Here is a 23,085-nt window from a genome sequence, read left to right as displayed (position 1 = left end):
AGTGATTTCTGCACATTTTTGTCAAAATTGCAACTATAAGTGCATTAAAACCTAATAAATTGTAACAAAAAAAGCTACACTTTTGGTTTGGATTTGGACTTTTATTATATTAAACCATCTGTTTGTCTCTTGCATAGTCCAATTGAAGGAATTAAAACTGAACCAGATCACAGGATTAAATTATAGGGGTGTAATGATCCTTTACCTTAATCAATGAATCAATTAATTTTCTATGATCCAACCAGATCGATCTATTGGAGGCAAGGTGCTCATCAAATTGATCTCTACCATTATAAAATCGTTTCAAAAGAAAGAGAATGGAATATTGTAAAAATACCATTTGGATTGAGACACAGTAGGTTTATTTTACTAAGACGTAAAGTGCATCACAGCAGACAACACTCATGATGGCAGCAAGAAATGATCAAGCCATCATTCCAGTCCAATGTGTGGAAACAATTTGAATTTAGCAAAGACATTTGATCATACAGTGTGGTATCATGTTCTAATAATGTTCCGTTGTATTGATGTGGGAAAACAACAGTGGGCTGAAATGTATGATACTAAAATGTTAATGTATTTGCCATTAATTCTTATTTACTTTTTTTTTGTAAACATATTTAATTTGCACTTGGTTATCTTACAAGAGATCCAATGGATGTGAGAAATTTCACCTGCACCGTTCAGTACCCAGGTATTTATCTCAGTCACACTGGTTGAATTTTTGCCAAAAGATGTCCTGGATTGATTTTAGGTCAGTGAATTGGATCATTCAAAATGAACTAATATCCACTATGAATCATATCACCAACAACACATCATGATATGAATCAAATTGTTGTTCAAATAAGTTGTTACACCCCTATGAAATTGTAATAACCCAAAATATTTTGGATAATTAAATTAGGGTATGTGGGAGATATTTCAAACTAAATGAGAAAAATATCTCATTTAGTTTGAAATATCTCCCACATACCCCTGAAGATCGTTGTTTTTGTAAGGTAAAATTATTCTTAAATGGAACTTAAAATATGAACATTTATTACAAAACTGGTACGTTTTTTTTTTTTTAATCCACATCCAGATACTTAAAAATAAGAAACCAGAAATAAAGACAAACAAAAATGCAGACAAGTTTGAATTAAAAACATTTGATTTTTAATCAAAATATTCAACCGTTTCTGACATCTATCCTTTTCGCCACATGGATAGGAGCGGCTGAACAAATGGGCACCCACATGTGCACGACCTTTAACCCGTACCCACAGGCTAGCTAGCCGTTTATTACCATGATTCATTTGATTGTTCCGTGATGTGAAGTATTGAATCCAGCAGCAGCAGCAGTTCGGTACAACATCCAGTCGTGATTGACTGAAACCTCCAACCCTTCTAGAAGAAACAGCCTGCAATTCCAGCCTGTTAGCTCAACAGTATAATCCTCTGACTAAAATCCTCTTTATTTCATTTGCACATAGTTAAGGGAAAGGCCTGCAAGTCCGTGGGGAGTGCTGCTTTGTCCTTTTTCCCCTCAAAAGTTTCAACTTATATTATGCATTATATAAAAATGCACTTTAAAACCCTGTAGCCTTATAAACTGAGTTTATTCTGCTGACAGCAGAACTTGAATGGAAACTGAAAAACATAAAAGTTCAGTGTTTCAAAGAAAATCCTTTAAACCACTTGATAGAGTTCTTTTTTGTAGTTTAGTTTCCATAGGAACAGTTAAAAATATTTCAAAAAACGGTCACCGTGTAAAACAACAAAAAACAGATTTTTTTTTTCAATAGAAGAGTCTTTGACCTCTGGCAGACAGCCAGCCTCTACTCAGACAAAGCTTTTTGGCAAAAACAGCTGAGAAGAGCAGAAATGAGAAGAAGAGTTAACTTCATTCTATTATGTCTCTTGTCCTTCTTCTTCTTCTTTTACTCCAAGGCTCTCAATTCTCCACAGGTGTTGGTTCTGGAGACAGTGCTGCCACTCCTTCCACTGTCACAGGCACAGAAGCCTCTGGCGAATGTCCTGGTTTGGATGTGGGCTCTGTTGGTGGACGCTGGCTGAGGATAACCTGCACCACATAGTCCCTGGAGATGTTCAGCTGATCTAAGCGAAGCCTGTCTGTCAGTGGCCGTCCTGAGAAAAACCAGCGCTGGGTGGCGGCAGGAACGCCTTCCTGACTTTGCAATCGGCGCTTCATCATGCCAACTGTGTCCGTTGAGCGAACTGCCAGGCGAAGGTCCCGCCCCGTGGAAAGCCGGAGCCGAAGCTGGCACTCGCTTCCTGAGCCGGGGTCACCGGAACTGACTGCGGATGGGTCTGCCGCTCCAGAGTCTGGGTCTGAACCGTCAGGGTCATCAGAGCGTTCCTCGATCATGTTGACGGGAGGGGAGAGGCAGTAGACCGGCAGCTGGTATCGATTACCCAGCTCATCATAACATTCGGTCAGAGCTCCTGAAAGTCAGAAGAAATTAAGAAAAACAAGTAAACACTTTATTGTTTTACCAAAATGACAAAAGCTTTAAAGACTTTTTAAAAACCCTTAATCAACCCAAGGATTTCTCAGACTCAACACTGTAGGTAATTTAGAGGAGGGAAGTAGTCATTGCTGAGGTCACTTTATAGGGAACTTGTGGTAATAATCTATTGTGCAGCAATATCAGTTTGCATGCATGGTGTGTGTGTGTGGCGTTATGGAACTCAAGCACACGTACTGGAACTAATAAACCATTGTCTGCAGAAAGTTACACGTGCAATAACTAACATATTAACATAACTAATACAGGCAAGCACATGAAAAATCCACATTACCGATTGGGATGTTCCAGTCAAAGTTGTTAACAGCTTCCGTAAACAAATAAATGATTTATTAAGTTTACAAAGGATCTGCATGGACACCCAATGTCAGATGAAGGTATTAAAGCTAATTTCCTGAATTGATTCTATTTGGGTTCACAAGATAACCATTTAGTTCACTTTAAGGTTCCCACCAATTACATTCTGTTAGGAAAAAGGCTTCACGTTTGCATTTTAAATGTACTTTTAGTTTGGTTTTAAATGTGTTTTAAACTAAGGAAAGTAGGGAACTTTCAATTATTATTTTAATTTCAACCAGCAAAGTAGTTTTCTGTGGCAGAAATACATGAAAATGACCCTAACACCCTTTGACAACTCAACCAAGAAAAACAAAATCTATCAAGAAAATGTTTTTTCTGCTGTTTATTGCCTTGGGTGAGTATATATCGGTGTATTTAGAAATGGGTTTTTGAATTGTGCCCTCTCATTTGGTTCAGCAGGCAGTTAAAAATGAATATAAAAAGTCAGACCTAAGTAGTAGAAGGGTTTTGCTTTGAGGGCATCATACCACCATCTCTGCCCTTTGCTGCTGATGAGTTTCCTTTAGTTTCCTCAAGCCATGACTTCCAGTTGTGAGTGTGAAGCAACTAGGATGTAAATTTGTATTTCCAGGTGAGAGGCTATGATTCAGAACCAGAAAAAGATGGGACAATCCCTATGGGTTGGGAGTAAAAAGCAAAACAAAACCTCCAGACCGATAAGTTTCAGGTTTTGAGTGTTCAGCTCAGAAGTAAGGAAATGATGGCGGGTGAGGCTGACCAGTGGGTCACCACAACAGTTTGGAACTGTTTTGAAGTCAAGAAAGTCTTTAGTTTACCTATACAACTACTTTCCTGACCTCTGCTAAGGTCTTAGGTTATGTGTTCTGAAAGGCTGGTTTGGATGAGGACTACAGGTAGTGTGTGACAGAGCCTCTTCATGCGGTGGATGAGGAAGCAATTGAGATAAGGCACAAAGCTCAGTCACTACTCTCATTCTACACATCCTGTAGAGGTGGTTTGAACATGTGGAAAGGCTGCCACTTGGATGTCTGCCCATTGAAGTGAAGATCTTTTCAATACAGATCCATTTGACTGATGCTTTTTTAAAAAAAAACTAAACCTAAGAACAGGAAAGAATTGATACCATTCCTTGGGGTTACCATTGACAACCCTCCTTTTCTTGTACCGTAGTATAAAATATTAAAGAGCAAATCCAAAACCAAACCCATTTGTTTAAAATAACTTTTTCATCACTTTGTAATCTTCTTTTACTTGTGTTTGTCTGCGTTCTTGGTTTTATTGCTATTTTTCTAATTTTGTTTGAAATACTAATCTGTACTGTGTCCTTGGGTGCTTTATAATGTGCTTTTAAATAAAAACCATTATGAATATTATGAAGATTATTGCTGTTATGGGACTGAACCTCCTGAAATTGTTGAAAAACATGCTCCAGCAGACAGTTTTTACCCCAAAGCCATTGCTGCACTTAGCAAACACATCCTAATGTTTCTATCTGCATCACACATCAACTCTGCATTATTTCAATACAACTCAACACAATATTTTTAACCTACGTGGTCTGGGTTTAAAAGATCAAAATGCAATACTGATGAATTAAATCCATAAGTATATATATTTTAAATAAACTTCCTTTTGTGCTTTTTCATGGCAGAAAACATTTTTAGTTGATTCTTAATGTGAAAATTCATAATTTTACTTACAAAAGTTCTACTTTTGCTCAGTTTTTAAACTGTTTTTATAACTAATTTGACTTTGGACTAAATAAAAATTAGATTTTTAATCAAATTGTGTTAAATTGTAAATTTAATAGTAAAAGTTTGTATATAAAAAATCAAATAGAGTCAGCATTTTGGTAGTGATAACCGACTGGATGGACTTTAAAAATATGGCAATGCAGTATAATTCAACCACAACTTAAAAAGACTACGTACCTAATCTATATAAATACTATTTCTTTAAATTTCCAACACAGTTAAAAGTGTTTTTTTTAAACATACTCCAACTATAAAATGAAAGTGACAACTACCGCTTTTCTAATTTTATAGTCCGAAAGGCCTTAAACTAAGAAAAGAGAAACAGACTAGAACAATAGAGAGGAGTGATCAAAGTGAAAGTAGGAAAAAGGGAATGTTGAAACACACTGCTACTTGTGACCAGTTGTGATTCAGACCCTAAGAATAAAAGATGGTGGATGAGGGGAAAAACTACATGTATTGCAGTGGAGAGGTTGTCTCATTCACATGGGGGGGGGACCGCCCCAGGGATCCTCAGGGGGAATTCAGATAGATCTGCCTCACATAGCAGCTCAGGGTGACAGGTTTCCTCACCTTAAACTATCAGGCAATTTGACTGTGGTAATGTGTTTTCTGCTCACAGTTTTGCCTCAGAACAGGTTCAACTCCAGAGGGAAATTAAAGAGAAAACATCACTCATCTTTTTTCAGTGTTTTATGATTTACACTTTTGGGGGAAAATGTGTCTATGAATGTTTACCTCAGAAATAAAAAACACAAATTTATCATTATGTAAAGATATTCCAAGCTTTATCGTTATCTTTTTTTGAATAAAAATAAAAAAAAAAGTATTACAAATTGAAAAACAAGTATATTCTTTTGTTATTTTACTTTCTGTATGGTTGTTGGTTGGACAGAGCACATTGGCAAGTGAAAAAGATCTACAGCTGTTCAAGAGGAACCATTAAGGATCCTCTCAGGTAATTTTCTGATCTATCTTTTAAGTGTTCTCAGTGGTCTTTTAAGTATGATTATGCCTTTTTTTAAGCCAAAATCATTTTCTAGGGCATAGTTTCTACACGGAGCAACCCCGTCCCCATTCCCCTCCCCATCGCTGAGAGGTCTCTGTTTATGCACTTTCCCGCTATATCGGAGTGTTAGGCAGAACTGTTGGTAGGGAGTTAGCCTGCCCTCATTTCCCTTCATCCCTTTGGTCGCAGCTCCAGCACAACCCCTACCTAACATTACACGTGCAACAAAAAAGGCGAGCAATATTGGAGCTATCCAAACATTGGAGCCAGATGTCAGTACAGACAAGAAAAACAAAAGACATACATGGATCTATTTGTCTACATGCAGATGCATCGGAATGGAGTGGAGCAAGGAGCTTCCTTTGTAACAAATACAATCTTTTTCCAACTGCATTTATTTGTCTGCAGCTGATTCACAACGATTTGAATAAATAAATAAATACCCAGAATGTAATTTGAAGCTCAAATGTGTTAAGACGTGTCCTTTATTAACATAAATATGCCACAAGAACATGTCAAAAACACTATTTCCATCAGATCTGGTCTTTAAATGACTTCTACAGTGTGTTTCAGCGAACTTTATCGGGGAGGGCCCTAATCCAATGGTAGTGGTGAGAACTTTCTTTGCAAAGTCCAACTCTCCAATTTAAACATCTCTAAAGGTCACCCCATTGCTGTGTTTTTTTCTGACTTATCCTGAACTGCGAAGCTCTCTCAAAGCAGTGAGTTTCTGTGGTAAGTGAAACTGAGATGAGTCAATCGGTGCCCACAGAATGTAGCCATCTATTCTCTGGTTTAAGGCTGCTGCAGGTCAAGGTGAGGACTTCAGAGCAACACCCGGCTAAAAGAAACATTTGCTGGGCTTGTAGTGGTTAGGGTTCAGGAGACTTGGTGATCTAAAGGCCTCAAATTACTTTTCAGGGAAGCACAAAGATGTTTGAACATGTGGAAACACATGTCTCCAGTTTAGAAAAAGAGTTATAACATGGAGTGTTATAAGTGGGATTTATGCTCAACCTGCTTCACTGACAACATATAAAAATGATATGGGAATGCATCTAGAGCTCTCTGGTTTTCGGTTTTCTATCTCTCAGTTGCAGAATGCCAATTGATTCCAGGTGACACTACCCCCCCCCCCCCCCCCCTTTTTTTTGCTTGAGAGGTCAGAGTGGGGAAAAAAAAAGTATAAATTCAGTTCTCAAGGAGTGATCAAACGTGTACTACATTTAAATAATAACAGAAAGAAAAACAATTGCCTAAATTTCTGCTAGTTTTCTGTGTTGCTCCATTTGTGAGAACAGCAAAGCAAAGACTATAATTAAAAGAATCAATGAACATTTGGTCCATACTGAATCAAAGGTGCAGTTGGCTGAACTCATCCTGATGAGCAAAAATGTTGAACTGGGGTCCCACTTCAGTATTTAAAAAAGAACAATTGGTCCATTCTTAGTGAGCACAGGCTCCATTCTGAATGTTTCTGGAGGAACTCTCAACACTTTGTTGCATTTCCTGAATGGAACAAGTACTGAGTTCAAGCTGGTAAAACATTTTGTTGACATGTCACATGTAATGCAGTTTTCACTGAAACTCCTATTACTTTAGGATAGAAATACAAGTATTCAGAGTTTATATCTATACTTCTGATCTCAATAAGTTAGGGACACGACTGATTTCAAATACACTTAAATTCTTAAAAGACCCACTCTAAAATTCCTTTGATCTGTTTTAAAAGCGTGGTCTTTTAATTGTGATTATGCAATTGTTACCCAAAGTCTAAACACCAGTCATTTTCTAGGACATAGTTTCTGCAAAGTAACGGTAGTTCATTAGAAATTTGCTTCCGAGTTGTGGACTGGTCTATTGGCGTGGCGTAAGCCTCCCCCTACTTCCCGGCATCCAGCAGTATACACTCTCTCCTGCTAGCTTACAGCCCCTTACACATCAAACCTAACACTACCGGCAAGAAATATCAGAGCAATCCAGGCTTAAAGTTCTGAGCCAGATGCTAGCTGAGACGAGGAAAACAAAGACGTACATACAGTAAAAACCTGTGTTTTTCCTGGATTTTTATCTGTATTTATCTGTGTTTTCATCTGTATTCCTTTTTTTAATCTATATTAACTGTGTTTTTATCTTGTTTTTTTTTTTTTTTTAATTTTTTATCCATTTTACTGGTGTACTTTGTTTTTAATTTGTTTGGCAATCTTTTGTCTGGTTTTTGGTCAGTGTACAGCACTTTGGAAACTGCCAGTTTGAGAAATGTGCTATATAAATAAAGTGGATTGGATTGGATAGCTTCTATGTCACAACCACAAGTTTTTTCCAACTGCTTTTTTCCTGTCTGCTCCAGATTCGTAACAAATATATACAGTCCCTGACAAAAGTCTTGTCGCTTGTCCATTTTGTAGAAACAAAAGCGTATAACCTCACTTTTAATGAATCCATTGGTTTTAGAAAGGTCTCATATGAAAGCTAAAACCCTCCCAAAGTATGTTCAATATACTAAAATAAAATTGCTTCACTGAAGAAATATTGATCATTTAATGAACACAGAAAGGTCACATTTTGGCAAGACAAGAGTTTTGTCGACTACAGAGAGTAATGTGAAAATGTAACAAATAATTTACTTCAAAAAAAAAATGTTGCATAACATCAGTGAATTAAGTAGTGCTACTGTGAGATCCATATTTAATATCTTGTATGACTTCCATGAGCTTGAAGGACAGCATCCATGCGGTTTGACAATGATTCAAAAAATTTATCAATGACATCATCAGGAATAGCAAAGAAAGCAGTCTTCCATGCCTCCCAGAGTTCATCAAGATTCTTTGGTTTCGTCTTCCGTGCTTCCTCTTTCATTCTACCCCAGACATGCTCAATGATGTTCATGTCTGGTGACTGGGCTGGCCAGTCCTGGAGCACCTTGATCTTCTTCGCCTTGAGGAACTTTGATGTAGAGATGGAAGTATGCGATGGAGCACCATCCTGCTGCAGAGTTTGACCACTTTTATGGTTGGGAATGTAAGAGGTAGCTAATACTTCTTGATATTTTAGGCTATTGATATTGCCTTCCACCCTGTAAATGTTTCGCACACCCCCATACTGGATGTAACCCCAGACCATGATTTTTCCGCAACCAAACGTAACTGTTTTCTGGGTGATTCTTGTGTCCATGCGGGCTCCAGTTGGTCTCCTGCAATATTTGCGGCGGCTGTGATGTAATTCAACTGAAGACTCATCTAATAAATCCACCTTCTGCCATTTTTCCAGCGTCCATCCTTTTAGCAGGCTGTGGGCCTTGGGAAATGCCACACGTTTTTTCAATTGCCTTTTGTTTAGTCCTGGTTTCTGGACAGTGATTCGACCATGGAGGCCATTTTGAGACAGAATTCTACAAACTGTTCTGGTTGACACAGGAACTTGAGGTGACCAGGCCTGGTGGAGCTCTGCTGCAGTGGAAAAGGGGCTGGCCTTGGATTTTCCAACCAACAAACGGTCCTCCCGAGCAGTTGTCTTGCGGGGTCTGCCGGACCTGGGCTTGTCAAAAACATCTCCAGTCTCTTCAAATCTTTTTCTTATTCTTTGTACTTGACGCTGAGACACATTGAAGGTGTCAGCCACATCAGCAGTGGATCTGGTCTACAGCCTCTTGATAATCAACGCTTTGGTCTCAGGGTGAATCTTAGGCATGTTGTCAGAGGTCAAGTTGCAGTTGATGTGAAGGCCTGGTGTGCTGGGGTTCTTTTTATACACACCCACTAATTGATTGATCAGTAATTGATCACAGGTGAGGCTGTAATCTAGGATTGGGTGCATCATATGACAAGGCGACAAAACTCTTGTCTTGCCAAAATGTGACCTTTCTGTGTTCATTAAATGATCAATCTTTCTTCAGTGAAGTAATTTTATTTTAGCATATTGAACATACTTGGGAGGGTTTTAGCTTTCATATGAGACATTTCTAAAACCAATGGATTCATTAAAAGTGAGGTTATACGCTTTTGTATCTACAAAATGGAAAAGCGACAAGACTTTTGTCAGGGACTGTATATATATATACCGTATTTTCCTGACTATAAGTCGCGGCGGAGTATAAGTCGCACCAGCCCAAAAATGCATTATAAAGTAGAGAAAAACACAGATAAGTCGCACTGGACTATAAGTCGCATTTTGACGGAAAATTTATTTGACAAAATCTGAGACCAAGAACTAATAACTTGCACAACCTCACATGACACAATCATAGCAGACTGTTTATCTCATAATTTCACAGTAATTCTTTCTCATTCTTTATTTATTTATTCCTTTCGTGAAGCATCATTGGCCAACTAAAACTCTGTTTTCATCCTGTTTTTGTAGAATGTAGTCATTTTATTGCATTTGTGAATCTATGAAATCATTAGAAAAATAGAATATTATGTTTACAGCCTTCCTGTAAAAAAAAGTTTGCCGATTCTCTTAACACTTAACATACCTCATACATCAAATTGACCCAGGAACATCATCTTTGTTCCTCACAAATGAACATAACAGGAGGCTTAACAATGTATTTATTTCAATTTAGTTATAATAGAAGTATATTATATATATATATATATATATATATATATATTAATAAGTGTCTTTATATTACTCCACTTGCTCCAAAAATTGATTCATGATTTTTCCTAATAAAACATAATTTGCACATATTTTTTACTTTTAATACTTGATCAACTTATGCTATGAAGGTTTTTGAAACAGTGTTATGCCTATATTTCTGATATAGTTTTGTTTTGTTTTCTAATTAACATAATCTACATATATTTTAGATAACTGATCTGCATTTGACATGTTGATTTCTAAAATAGTTATGTCTATTTTTTACATAATAATTAAGTAAATCATCTTTGTCATGTGCTTTATTGATATCTAAGGATTCTTAATTCTGTCTGATAAAAGTTATGAACTGGATAATGATAAATCATGTAATAAAAATGTTTACGGTAGAACAGGGGTGGGATTATATAAATTTGCTTCCTTCCACTGTCTTTCAGGCAATATTTAATTTTATGTCTAATTATCCTAAGTTTGATACATCATTGTATGAATGTATAACTGATGTTTGTATTGTTTTGTGTATTATTCTTGTTTGATTGCTAGAAACCAACCATTTCAAATCAAATCAAATCAAACGTATGTCCTCCATCATCAGAAAAAGGCCACAAGAAGATGAAAAAACACCAAAAAGCCTATTTCATGGGAAAAGGTCTTTAAGAGCTGCAGCTGAGTATCACTGCCAAAGTACTACATTTATTTGAAATGGTTTTCAAACTCACATTTTAATGTAAAATTCAACATGACTGATTTAAATATCAATACATTTATATTTAAATATTATGACAGAGTTCTAGGGCAACCCAAAAAAAAAAAAAAAAAGTAAAATTAAGAGATTTTATCTCGTAAATTTAGGAGATAAAAATTGTAAATTTATGAGAGAAAAAAATCGTAAATTTATGATTAAAGTGGGAGTGAGCATAAAGAGCAGCAGGTGAACGCCGCGCAGCAGCAGAGCAGACCGACTAAACTTTGTAGAACAGGTGATCTGAATTTTTATTGATAACGTTCCAAATGTCTGGAAGCTCATTTGTTCGATATACAAGTTATTAAAGTTTTATTTATTGATGGTTGGTTTGCAGGATCTCTGCAGCCGTTGATGAAGCCATCGGTGTCCCTGCAGCTGTCCACTTGAATCCTTTCTTCCTCCACCAAAGACCAGGGGCCTCATTTATAAAACTTTGCGTAGGATTTGCGTCAGAAGTGGCGTACGGATGAAACATAGGACGTGCGTACGCACAGAAATATTCGGATTTATAAAACCGTGCGCACGCACATCCTACGCATCTTTCCCTTTATAAATCACAACCGATTCTAAATGCAGCGCAGCTTTTGCGGCTACATGACACGCCCATAGTTGCCCATAAATAGTCCGTGAAACGCCCACAAATTAATATTCATGGCTTGCTAAATCATGGCAAACACAGAGGGGAAATCAAAAAAACGTAACTTCACTCAATGTGAAGTAGAAGTTATCGTTGGCGAGGTGGAAAAGAGGAGAAAAGTGTTGTTTGGGGCACAGTGTGGGCATTACTAATGCCGAAAAGGCACGTGAGCGGCAAACGGTGGCAGACGCCGAAAATGCTGTAGCCTCACAACCTCGGACGTGGCCGAAATAAAAAAGAAATGAAAGAAATGATCGGACATCAAAGTCGAGGCAAAAAAACGTCTAGCGCTGCATCGGCAGAGTGTGTCCGCCACGTGGGGGGGCCGGAGCTGTCCCCTCTTGATGAGAAACTGGCCGCTATTATTGGGGAATCCCTATTAAGTCCCCCTTATCGGCGTACTCCGATAAGGGGGGTCAGGGTGACACAGGTAAGAGAAATAATTCAAATGAATGCAGTCAAGTCACATGTATGCAGGCTACACAATTACAGATTATTAATATAGAAAAATTTTATTTTAGTTGCTGGGTGTTCCAGCGGGGCCAGTGGTTACGATGCTGCAGCTGAGCAGCCGTCTGGCCCCAGCGTCTCCACGGCACGCGGCTCTCAACCCTCCAGCAGTGGACGCGTCCTCACCGATGTAGTCCTTGAAATGCAGAGGGAAGTCAGTAGTTCAATCAGAGAGGTGGCCAAGGAGTTGGGCGAAATCAAGATCGCCCTGACTGAAATAAACTGCACGATGAGGGAATTCTTAAATAAATAATATTTTCCACACCCCTTTTTCTTTACAAGCGACGCATCACTTCTAAACGCTGGCGCACAGCAGCAGCAAATGGCTCAAATGCGTGGGGATGGGGTTCAGGGTCGGGGCCAACACAGCAATCAGCGCCAGGGGGTAGAGGCACGTTTTTAAGCTGTGCCACATTGTGTAGCACAGCACATGCCAGCACGATTTGGCACACACTGTCACTTTCACGTGTTTCTTCCATCTGCCGACGGTGTCGCCATTTCTCATTTCACCCGTTTTTGTGCGTACGCCTGGGTCAGAGCTTGCGTGGAGGACCGCACATTTTCCCGTCAAGTTTGCTTTTTATAAATCTCAACTATTGCGTAGAGAGTGGCTTACGCCTTCTTTTGTGCGTACGCAACGTTTATAAATGAGGCCCCAGATCTCTACGTTTGTGTGACGCTTCCGTCCGAGGAGGAGCACTTTTGCCTTTTTCAACGTTCTAATGCTAATATAACAGACTATTTTCATTCATCTTTGTTGTTTAATGATCAAACGGGACATTTCCTCTGGAGGGGGCGTATGTAACACTGTTTACTTCCGCATTGGTGTTCGGATGACAGGTTCATGACGTAAGGTGAGAGATGAACTTCAGGTTGTGTGAATGAAAAGGAAAAAAGAAGCTTCAAAACTCTGCTTTGCCGACACAGAACCCCGGAAAGCCGGCTCCCCTGACATTAATCTGATTTTGAATCGCCAAAAGGTTCAGAATTTCCTCGTTTTAAACCTATAATCCGTAAATAAAGCTTCACAAATGGCTCCACGTATTTCATCTTCAAGCTAGGCTCCGATAAACAGACAACTTCTGTGTTTTCTTGTTAATCTATGACTTTTTTCTCGCAAATTTACGAGATTTTAAGACGTAAATTTAGGAGATAAAAAAATCGTACATTTGCGAGTTTTTAACAAATAAATTTAGGATAGAATCTCGTAATTTTACTTTTTTTTTTTGGTGGCCCTAAAACTCTGTCGTAAAATATCAATTTTCCTTCTAAACAGAATTTTCTTTGGTTAAAAAAACTTTTTTGCATGAATAGCTATTTAAGAAGAAAAAAAGACTTTATATACCAATATGTATTCCCATAATGAAAGTATTGCCCGAAAAAAAAAATTCCTTTAAAAATTGATTGAAGGGTACTTAAATGCAGTTAAATTCTGCATCTTCCAAGTTATGATTGTTCCTGTTCTGATTGAGAGAAACTCGTAGCTAAAGGATCATCAGAAAAAGTGTGTTTTAATTCTATTATTCTTATTTTAATTCTCCGAGGTTGTTTTTTCTTTTACTTTTGTGACAAATAAAAGATATAAACAGTACCAAAAAGTTCTTAGAATTCTTGATTTCAATGAAAAACTGTTGTGAAAAGTAAATTGTGGACTGATCTGCCTGGTGTGCAGAGCTGTGTAAGTGAAACAGTGATGTCAGGTCTGGGGAATCCACAGCTGCAGCCCAGCAGGCCCTGCTCTGACAGATCCAAAGAGGTGAGAAGAAGAATTTCAGATGAAATACCATGGTAACCAACACTGGTATTTAAATATCCTGATGCCTTAAACCCAACCTGTCTCAGTTATCTCATGTATTTCGTTGTTCCACCCATTCCAGCGACTTTAAAGAGTTTACGGCTCAACATGTATGATCACTTCTCTGTTGTAGGGCAGAGAAGGTGAAGCAACTCAATAACTGAGGTTTGTTCGGAATCTTTTCTACAACTTCCACACAGCATTATTAATGGCAAAATTCCTCTAGAAACATTTGCTGAGCCACTCAAGTTTTTTAACTCTTTTACTTTGAATATCTGTAAAGATGCATGCAATGCTTTGACACTTCCCTTCTTAATTCACAACAGATGCAGTCCTATGGGTGGGACTGACACCCAGCAGATTTACAAACTTCTTCTAAACACTTTTCTTTTGTAATTGAAAAAGGAAAACGTGGCAACCAGTGGAAAAAAACAAACATAATGACTTTCAGTCCAATGTGTCGTCTCTCTACACATTTCTAGTTTTAGCTCAGAGCAGAGCACAACCACAAAGACTGCAGCTCTGGGTTGCTCCACATGAGCTGCAGCAAAATGAATGCTGCAGAGCACAAAAACACCCTACTTGGAGTTTCCCGTGGTACTATAAATTAAAAGGGGCGCTGCACACTGCCACATGGGGCGTTTTAATCTACAAGAAATATCCCTCAGATGAACTAAAAGGTGAAAAGTTTGATTTTAAGGAACTTAAAAAACATAGGAACAGAGATGCTTAAGGGTTTTTCTTTTATAGAAATGCATTATACTGAGACTGGAACCAGAGAAAGCACAGCAGCAGTTTGCATCAAACCTGTGTCCATTTGGAAGTGTCTTTAGTTCTGACAGGAGTGATGTGTGAAGGCACTGAAGTCTTATTTTTAAGACATGCTCTCAGCCATGCATGTGTGAATGATTACTGACAAAAAGTCTGACTTTAGAGCTCCAAGAACACACCCTTTTCATTGAAATTATGGTGGTTTTCCAGCAGTACACAGTGGCCTTCCAAACAACTAAAGTCTCCATAATTTGCTCATAAATTCACTTGTTTAGGGATCTCAGACTCCAGGCCTCGGGGCTGACATACTGCTGGGTTTTGAGAAATCCTGCCTCATCTGCTGCCAATTATCTGGTTTAGGTGTGTTTAGCCAATAAGGAACTTCAATGGCATGTTAGTTTTAAAACATGTAGGACACCGGCCCTCGAGGCCTGGAGTTTGAGACCCGTGACTCCTATCTTACCCATCTATCCATTTTCTTATCTCTTTCTGGGTCACGGGGTTGCTGCAGCTGGTGGGTGAAGGCAGGGTAAATCCAGGACAGGTCGCCAGTCTGATACACACACTCACACATGTACACCTTAGGACACTTTAGCCTAGGGGTGGGCAACTCCAGGCCTCGAGGGCCGGTGTGTCTGCATGATTTCCAGATAGTCTTGCCCTTCTCATGGCTGATTACCTGGTTCAGGAGTGTCCAGCCAATCAGAACATGCCAAAGCAGGGTATGTTGGAAAACATGCAGTGCCCACCTCTGCTTTAGAGTAACCAATTAACCTACACAGCATGTTTTTGGACTGTGGGAAGAAGCCAGAGTGCCCATGCATGCACTTGAAGAACATGCAATCTTCATAGAGAAAAGACTAAACCAGAGCCTTCTAGCTGTGAGGGAAGAGTGCTAACCACTGCGCCACCGTGCAGCCCACTTATATCCTATGCGTCTTCTATTTAGTGAATATTGCATTCAGTTGCATGAAGCTCTTAGTCACATGCACCCATACGGGGTGATCAGTACAGGTGCTGCAGATTTTTGAGTTGTCTGGAACCATAGAGGGTCGAAGACACGGGCGGCTGCAGGTGTGTCTTGCAGTTTCCTTGCGGCTTGAACAGCCACATTAAGGGATACCATGAAAATGAAATGTGTGATTGTCATATGTGTGGTAAGTTTATTTTGAAGTATTTTTAATGATGATGTAAGGTGCATGCACCTACGACATGCAGATGAAACTGACGTACGGTGCCTTTAAGCCACACTCTGCTCATTAGTAAGGTGCCTGTTCTAGCTCTTCACTGATCGCGTGCAAATGCTTTATGCACAGAGCATGCATAAACTACTCTCCGATTGTCTTTTTTCATTTCTAACAGTCAGGCTGCACTGATCTTTCACTTGAAAATGTCTGTGTCTCACCCACTTCACCCTTACTTACCCTCACGTATTAAGTGTGACCTGTGACCTGCAGCATGCCCGTAGCAGAAAGCGTGCATGAACATTTTGGCTCTATGAGCTCACCGAGCAGTCTATATCGTAAAAATGTTGTGCGGGCCACTAGCGTGGCTAGTACAAATTTGCCCAATTTCCCTCAGAGACAACCTGGATTTACCTGTACGCGCAGTTGCGACAAAAGTCAACAATGCAGCAAAAATGGCTCAACAAAAAAGGGTAACAGACACCAAGCAGAAATTAGCAAACAATGTATGGCAACTTCACTTCCTGTTTAAGGTATTAATTGTTACAATGAGGGATTAGTGTCACAATGTATTTTAGTGACACGGTAGTTCCTTAAAAAGGTTTCACTTTTTCAGCATCACATTTTCTGGACTATAGGAAACATCAGGTTATAAGGCATACGCACCATTGATGTATGGTCTACTTTAAACTTCTTTCACATATAAGGCACACCGAACTATAAGGAGATCTAAGCGAGACAAAAGAGTCAGAGATGAGTCAATCAGTCAGTCGATCAGACTTCCGTAACTCTGGAACTTGTTTGTAACATGCTACAAGTTAGCAAATTCACATTAACTGAAACTCCCAACCTTGTTTGCAACTTGTGAAAAAACAGACTTCTAAAACAAACAAGACTACGCCAACTCCCAAACTTGCTAGTAACATGGAAAAAAACAGACTGACCTCTTAACAGAGCACTGTGTACCTCTCAAAATCACTTCATCTTCAAAATCACAACATCAGTAAACAAAACCAGAATTAATCTATATATAAGGATCTCCAGACTAACTTTTTTCACTAGGAGCACAGTGGCCCCCAACTGAAAATTTTAGGGGCACAACCAGAAAATTTAGGGGCGCATACCGTAAATCAACTTGCTAACCAAATCTACTAATTTCCACTGTATTACTAATAAATACTTTAATAGATGCAGAAATTACAATGTGCTGTTTCAAATTCAGTGTCACATTTTAATCTGCACTTTTGAAGATGCAACAAGAAGGTAAAGTGACAGCACCATCGCTGTCATGACAGTACAAATAAGTAAAGAAAACGGATGGAAATTTATCTTGGTGACACCAAATAAGTGCAGCCAAGATGCACAATAATTTGAGATCACCCAGATGGACGCAATGCTGCACAGATCACCTGGTGTGAGACATATATTTTATACAGACTACAAAACAATGCATTATGGGGCATGTGTCCTGATGGTTTTTTTGTAGTTCCCTGATCAATTAAAATAATTTAATACCAACTGATTAAAAAAGGCTACATCTATTACAAAACATTAAAATAATTATAAAAGATGTAATATCACAGATCATACTTAGGGGGAGAGGCATATTAAAACTAAATTGAATGTTAAAGACAACTCCTAATTCCTGTTCTCCTTCAGTCTCGCTGCTGTAGACTCTGGCACTGGTACACTAGCTGCAGGTCGGAAGAACGAATCAATAGTTCGCTTGCTCATAGCTCAGACGCACATATCGGGTTGTGATGATATTTGTCTCCGTTTCCTTCCCACAGGTGTTTACGCGCACTCGATTGTCTCTAGGCCCCGCCCACTCCACATATTTTACCCACTTGCAGTGACTTTCCCTATTCTTCTCACACGCATTGGCCGCCTCAGGCATCACTCAATGACACGCGAGTGTGTGTGTCTGTCTGCGTGTGCGCTCGCGTCTTATTGATGATTTCATTGCTCATTTCATCGATCATTGATGTGCCCCTTCCACGTTTAATGTATAAAAATACGGAGGGTGGGGGAGGCAAATGTACTGGTAGCACATGTGCGACTGGATGTAAAATTCAGTCGCACACTCTCAAATTTTGGTCGCAAAATGCGACCAAGTGGTCGCAGTCTGGAGCCCTGATAAGGATCTCCAGATTATAAGGCGCACTGTCGTTTTTGAACAAACATTCCAGCTTTTGTGGCCTTGTAGTGTGGAAAATCTGGTCATTGGTTTGGGCATCATAAATGCAAATAATAATTGTAAGTAACTATAGAAAAGCTGATAGAAGGAATGTGTGATGAGCAGTCAGGGCCGTATCACTGCTAACCAGACACACAATCTTCCTACATCCTGCAAACTATGACCCACAGGCTTTCTGACCTGTCAAAACAGGAACGGTCCAGCTCCATCCAGTCTTTCTGTGCGCTTTGAGGAGAGGCAGTACAAGAAAAACAATGACGTAACATGAACCACAGGGGAAATTGCTTGTTACCATGAGGCAGTGTGATGCTGGCACCGTCCAGGATGGCCTGTGCCAGTAGGTGGTCGTTGCTCTCGAAGGCGCTGGCTGCGGCCCGAAGGGCATCCCAGATCTCCTTTCGGCCCTCGAAGGCTGGCGCCGTGTCCCAGAACTCATCTCTCTTGCTGCGCAGCTGGCCTTCAGTCATCGGGTAGTCACTTTTCCATTTAGGCCGCTCTCTCTTCAGGGGCTGGTTACGCCCTAGAGCTACTGAAAGTGAAGAAGAGGAATTAGAAGAGAGGGATTTAGGGAGGAAAAGGATGAACGTGGAGAGGAAAAAAAGGTAAGCAGTGTGGGAAAAGAAAGACAAGTGCAGAAAAAGAAGAAAACCCAAAGCAAATGTAAAGACAGTCATAAAACATTTCTAAAAGATAGCATAATGCCTGTCCTCTTCTTTGCTGGTGGAAAACTGAGAACAAAACTATAGAGGAGTGGGTGCACACAGTGTGAGCGAGGCATTTTGAATTAATGAGCCTAATAAAAGCCAGCGTAATTGTGGCATCATACAGGGCTCCATCTGCAGCAGAATGGCTAATGAATAATGCCATCTGGATCACCACCGAAGGGTACGACAGGTACAGGACAGCGCGCACACGTGTTCGCGTCAGAGTGTGCAACTCAGGGACAGACGAGAAGTGTGTGTGTGTGTGGGGGGGGGGGGGGGGGGGGACGCCAGCTCAAGGCATTGAGTTACACCTGCTGCTGGTACACATGTACTCTGATCACATGGCTCAGGCGGATGCTGCTCACCTTCCACTGACTGCTTATAGTAAATAAAGCCTCTGATGCTCTTCACAGCACAAGATAAGAACTGCAAGAGACCCAAAATAAACTGTTAAAATGAATAGAATAAAATGATCAGGTTCAATCAGGGACAATTTCCATGCTGGTCAAAGGATGATGAAAGTATGGAAAGAAATGGGTGCAAGTACTGTACACAATTACAACTACACTTACACTAACTGCCTTACAGCCATTATTTAGCCATAATCACCTTCTAGAACATTTTTTTTTAATAAAAAAAAAAATCTCCATCTTTGGCTTCAAATTGACATCCTTGTTTGACATTACATTCAGAGTGCAGGATTTGTTTAGGTGCTGGTATAATGAGAAATACACAGAAGTGGCATGCATCCTGTTTAGGGTCACGGGTGAGCTGGAGCCTATTAGGTTGCCACAGGGACACAGAGGGACAAACAAGACTAAAAGCCATCTATGGCTTGCATTTACTGATGCAAACTATACAGTAACCGTAACGCCAAACAACCTGAACTGGAAGAAGTTACAGTAACTGGACTCAGAAAAGCTCAGAAGAACATAAGGGGAATAAACAAACTTTGAAAATAAAACACACAGGAGGTTGTTTCTACCAAGAACCTGTGAAGTGAAAGATTGGCTCATCAAAGTTTTAGGGTTGTAGTTTCAAGATTCCCCTTCAAATAAAAGATGGACTGTAATGGGATACAGACGGTTCAGTTTCAAAGCACATCCTGCTTTTTAGTCAATGATGGATGACCCAATAAACGCTGCAAAAAGCTGTCAGGAGGATATGCAGTAAAACTTTTAGCCCTCCATTTACGCTAAGTTTTAAAATTCTTCTTAATCAAATGCAAACTCTTGTTTTTGCATAAGCCCAATTTTCCCACTCAGGTGCTATGTAACAATTTACAAATGTATCTTTAAACATTAGCCTACTTGGCTGACCTGCATTAACTCAGAGATCCTTGAGGATCTATTTAGGGCATTGTGGGTAACATTTTTACTCTCATTACGTCCCACATAGATCATGTGCGCCTTTAGATGACACCTGTTCTATTAGGACATAATTGTAGGCATTTTTAGGTCTAATCGCCTTGTCTCTTCCATTAACCGCGAAGGTCCCAAGTACCAGCTGCTTGACTCCAATCGTTTTGAATTTTAACTACGGGTCGACTCGTTTCTTTATGTGACAATCAAGTTTAATGCTAGGCAGTTAAGGCAAAAGTAAAAAAAGTAAAATTAAAAACACACACAGGAAATCTGCCTTTATCATAGCATCTTCAAGTACTCTGTTCCCTTCCCACCCCTTTCACTGATCTATCTCCCAGTCTGGAATTAAAATGACTCACTTGCCAGCAGCAGATCCCCTTCTCAGACCAAACAAACCAGGAAACAGCCCTAAAAAGACTTTAACAACACTCTGGCTTGATTCAAAATTTTGTGAAAACTCCCTCTTCGTTAAGATAAATACCATTTAAAACCCACAACTCTCCCAAGTGCTCTCCCCATGTCTGCTGTTCAAACAGTGTCCTCTGTCATGTTTCATGCTTCAAAGAAAAATGTGACACAAAGAAAAAGCTTGTGGAGTTGATTCAGGGAATCCATCTTCTTCAGAAAATATATTTTTTGTTTGGTGATTTTAATCCATAAAGCTGCACTAATGATCGCCTGAAGTTACTTCAGAATAACATGTATTAAGACTTAAAGAAAGTTATTCCATTAAAATAGGCCATTGCCTGGAAATACATTTTTCAACAGAATGGTTTCAAAAAAACAAAACAATGCTTGGACCAAAAATGAAAAAACAACTTGCCTATAGGGACAAGCTAAACTAAGGTGTGTCCTTTTAATTATCATCACTGGGGTTTTCAATGCTGTGTTGAGTCAGTCTGCCTGTTTAAAGGGCGACCAGGTCACATTGCACTGATGATGTTTGAGCTGAAGTGGAATTCATGGGAGACAACCAGGAATAAGTCCATTTTTGAAACCATAATCGGAACAAAAAGAATGGAATTTCTCATAATGCATATTCAAAAGCGCTAAAACTTAAATCCCTTTTGGATAGACAAGACAAAGCTGGAGCTTTAAGGCGAGGCTCATCAGCCCTTTGCTCACAGTTGGAAAACTGATCCAGACAAAAAAAAAAGGTATTGTTCCTACAGTGAAACATGGACACAGCTCAGCTGAGGTCTGGTGCTGCTTAGCTGCATCTGGAACAGGTTGCAAATAAAACTGTGCAAGTTTAAAGAAATCTCAAGACTATCAAGGCATTCTGGCATGACTTATATACTGCACAATGTCAGCTAAAAGACACCGGACCATAATACCTGTTGGCAGGTGCAGATTATAGAAATAGTTTGTGGCCATTGCAACAAAATAAAGAAGTTAAGGCCTCCTCACTTCTGTCCAGGCTTGTTTCATTCGTTTTTATGACTACTGTATGACAAATCAAAGCAATTCTTCAATTATTTTCAAACTATTGTACATTTCATGGTATTTCAGATTATCTTTAAAGTCCCACTCCAATCATCTGTTGATTTAGTTCAAAATTCCTAGTGGTGTTTAAAAATAATAATGCTGTTTTAAGCCAAAATAATAATAAATAAAAGTTATTTCTTGGAACACAGTTTCTGCAGAGTGGCAGAAGTTCGTCAGAAATTCGCCTCTGATCTGAGGGCGGTACTGTTGGCATGGAGTAAGCCTTCCCTTATTTCCCATCATCCCTTTGTTTGACACTCTCTCTCCTGCTAGCTTACAGCCCCTCACAATCCCAACCAAACATTAAAGATGCAAAACAAAAAAATGGCGAGCAATATTATTGGAGCTCTCCAGCTGTGTAGTTTTGAGCCAGATGCCAGCTTGGACGAGGACACATACATGAATCTATTTGTCTGCAAGTGGATGCAGTGGAATCGAGTGGAACAGGGAGCTGGTGGCCCACTGCTTGTAGCACCTACGTCACTGCTACACGCTTTTCCCGTCATCTTTTCGTCTGCTCCTTAGTTACAACGATTAGAAAGAAGAAATGCTCAGAAAAATGCAACAAGAACACTAAAAAGATGCTTTTTTTAGCACATAAATAAAAGAGATCCTGCAAAATTACTGAAACAATTAGATTTTTTTGGGTGAAGTTTATGTATAAAATATTCGGTTATTTAGTTACTGATAACATTTTTGCAGACATTCTTGCCTACAAATGCCATTTCAGACAACAGTTGCAAAAATGCTGCAAAAACTAATGCTAACTAATGATGCTGCGCATTTTTAAGTTGACACCTTCAGTTCATCGACACTTTTTTTTAAGAACCGCTTTTAGCACACCCGATGGCCATAAACAGAAGTAGGCAGCGGGGAAACAGAACTTGAAGTTGAGCAGCGTGGGGGGCAAAATTTAAATCCCACTGAGCGACCCCCTGTTCGCCTGTGTGACCCATATTTACGTAGGGAAAGCTAGCAAGCTAACTAGCTACGGTTTAGCCGGCTAGCTTAGTCAACACTACAAAACAAAGAGGGGGGCGGTGGGGAAAAAAAGACAGAGAGCAGATTCTAGTTGGTCAAGTGACTAGCAGAAGGTTTTCTCCTCCTTCGGAAGCCCGCTGGGGAAAAAACAAAAAAGAGAGAGACACCCTGCAGGCCTGTTCTGTCTGCGCGGATATGAACAAGGAAGACCTCCAGTCAGTCAGGACGGCATGCAGAACCCCCATATAATAAGAAGCCCTTTAAACGGCCACGCTCAAACGCTCCCCCCCCCTGCACGAAACATTACCTCCAGTGCCGTCCGAGTTCTCGTTCAAGCTTCCCGAAGAGTCGTGGTGGCTCCCGACACAGCCACCCATGGATGTTTCAGCGGAGCAGCCCGGGTTAGGTAGCTCACCCCCCGGCACACAGCTACATCCACCAACACCTCAGTTTGCTCTCCCCCTACCCCTCCCCTATGCTTCCCTCCTATCCTTT

At 39.8% G+C, this 23,085-nt stretch overlaps 1 protein-coding gene across 5 annotated transcripts; it reads right to left on the bottom strand.

Annotated features, from left to right (window-relative positions):
- Nucleotides 1-1,135: 1,135 nt before the first annotated feature.
- Nucleotides 1,136-23,069, bottom strand: ubtd2 (ubiquitin domain containing 2). 5 transcript variants are annotated; one of them, XM_078931321.1, is made up of 4 exons: nt 22,898-23,057; nt 19,123-19,183; nt 18,346-18,582; nt 1,136-2,448 (listed from the first exon to the last, which is right to left on the bottom strand). In XM_078931321.1, exons 3-4 carry the CDS (start codon nt 18,518-18,520, stop codon nt 1,937-1,939), a joined length of 687 nt encoding a protein of 228 aa, XP_078787447.1. In that variant the 5' UTR covers nt 18,521-18,582; nt 19,123-19,183; nt 22,898-23,057; the 3' UTR covers nt 1,136-1,936. The 5 variants fall into 5 exon arrangements, with proteins under 5 accessions (XP_078787447.1, XP_078787448.1, XP_004076193.1 ...); XM_078931322.1 differs by having other exon boundaries at nt 18,346-18,579; nt 22,898-23,037; XM_004076145.5 differs by lacking the exon at nt 19,123-19,183 and having other exon boundaries at nt 22,898-23,069.
- Between the last annotated feature and the right edge of the window lie 16 nt (nt 23,070-23,085).

Source organism: Oryzias latipes, chromosome 14 (assembly GCF_053564925.1).
Source record: "Oryzias latipes strain Hd-rR chromosome 14, Olatipes_Hd-rR_3.1".
Classification (NCBI taxonomy): Eukaryota; Metazoa; Chordata; class Actinopteri; order Beloniformes; family Adrianichthyidae; genus Oryzias; species Oryzias latipes.
This window is presented reverse-complemented; position numbering and strand designations above follow the sequence as displayed.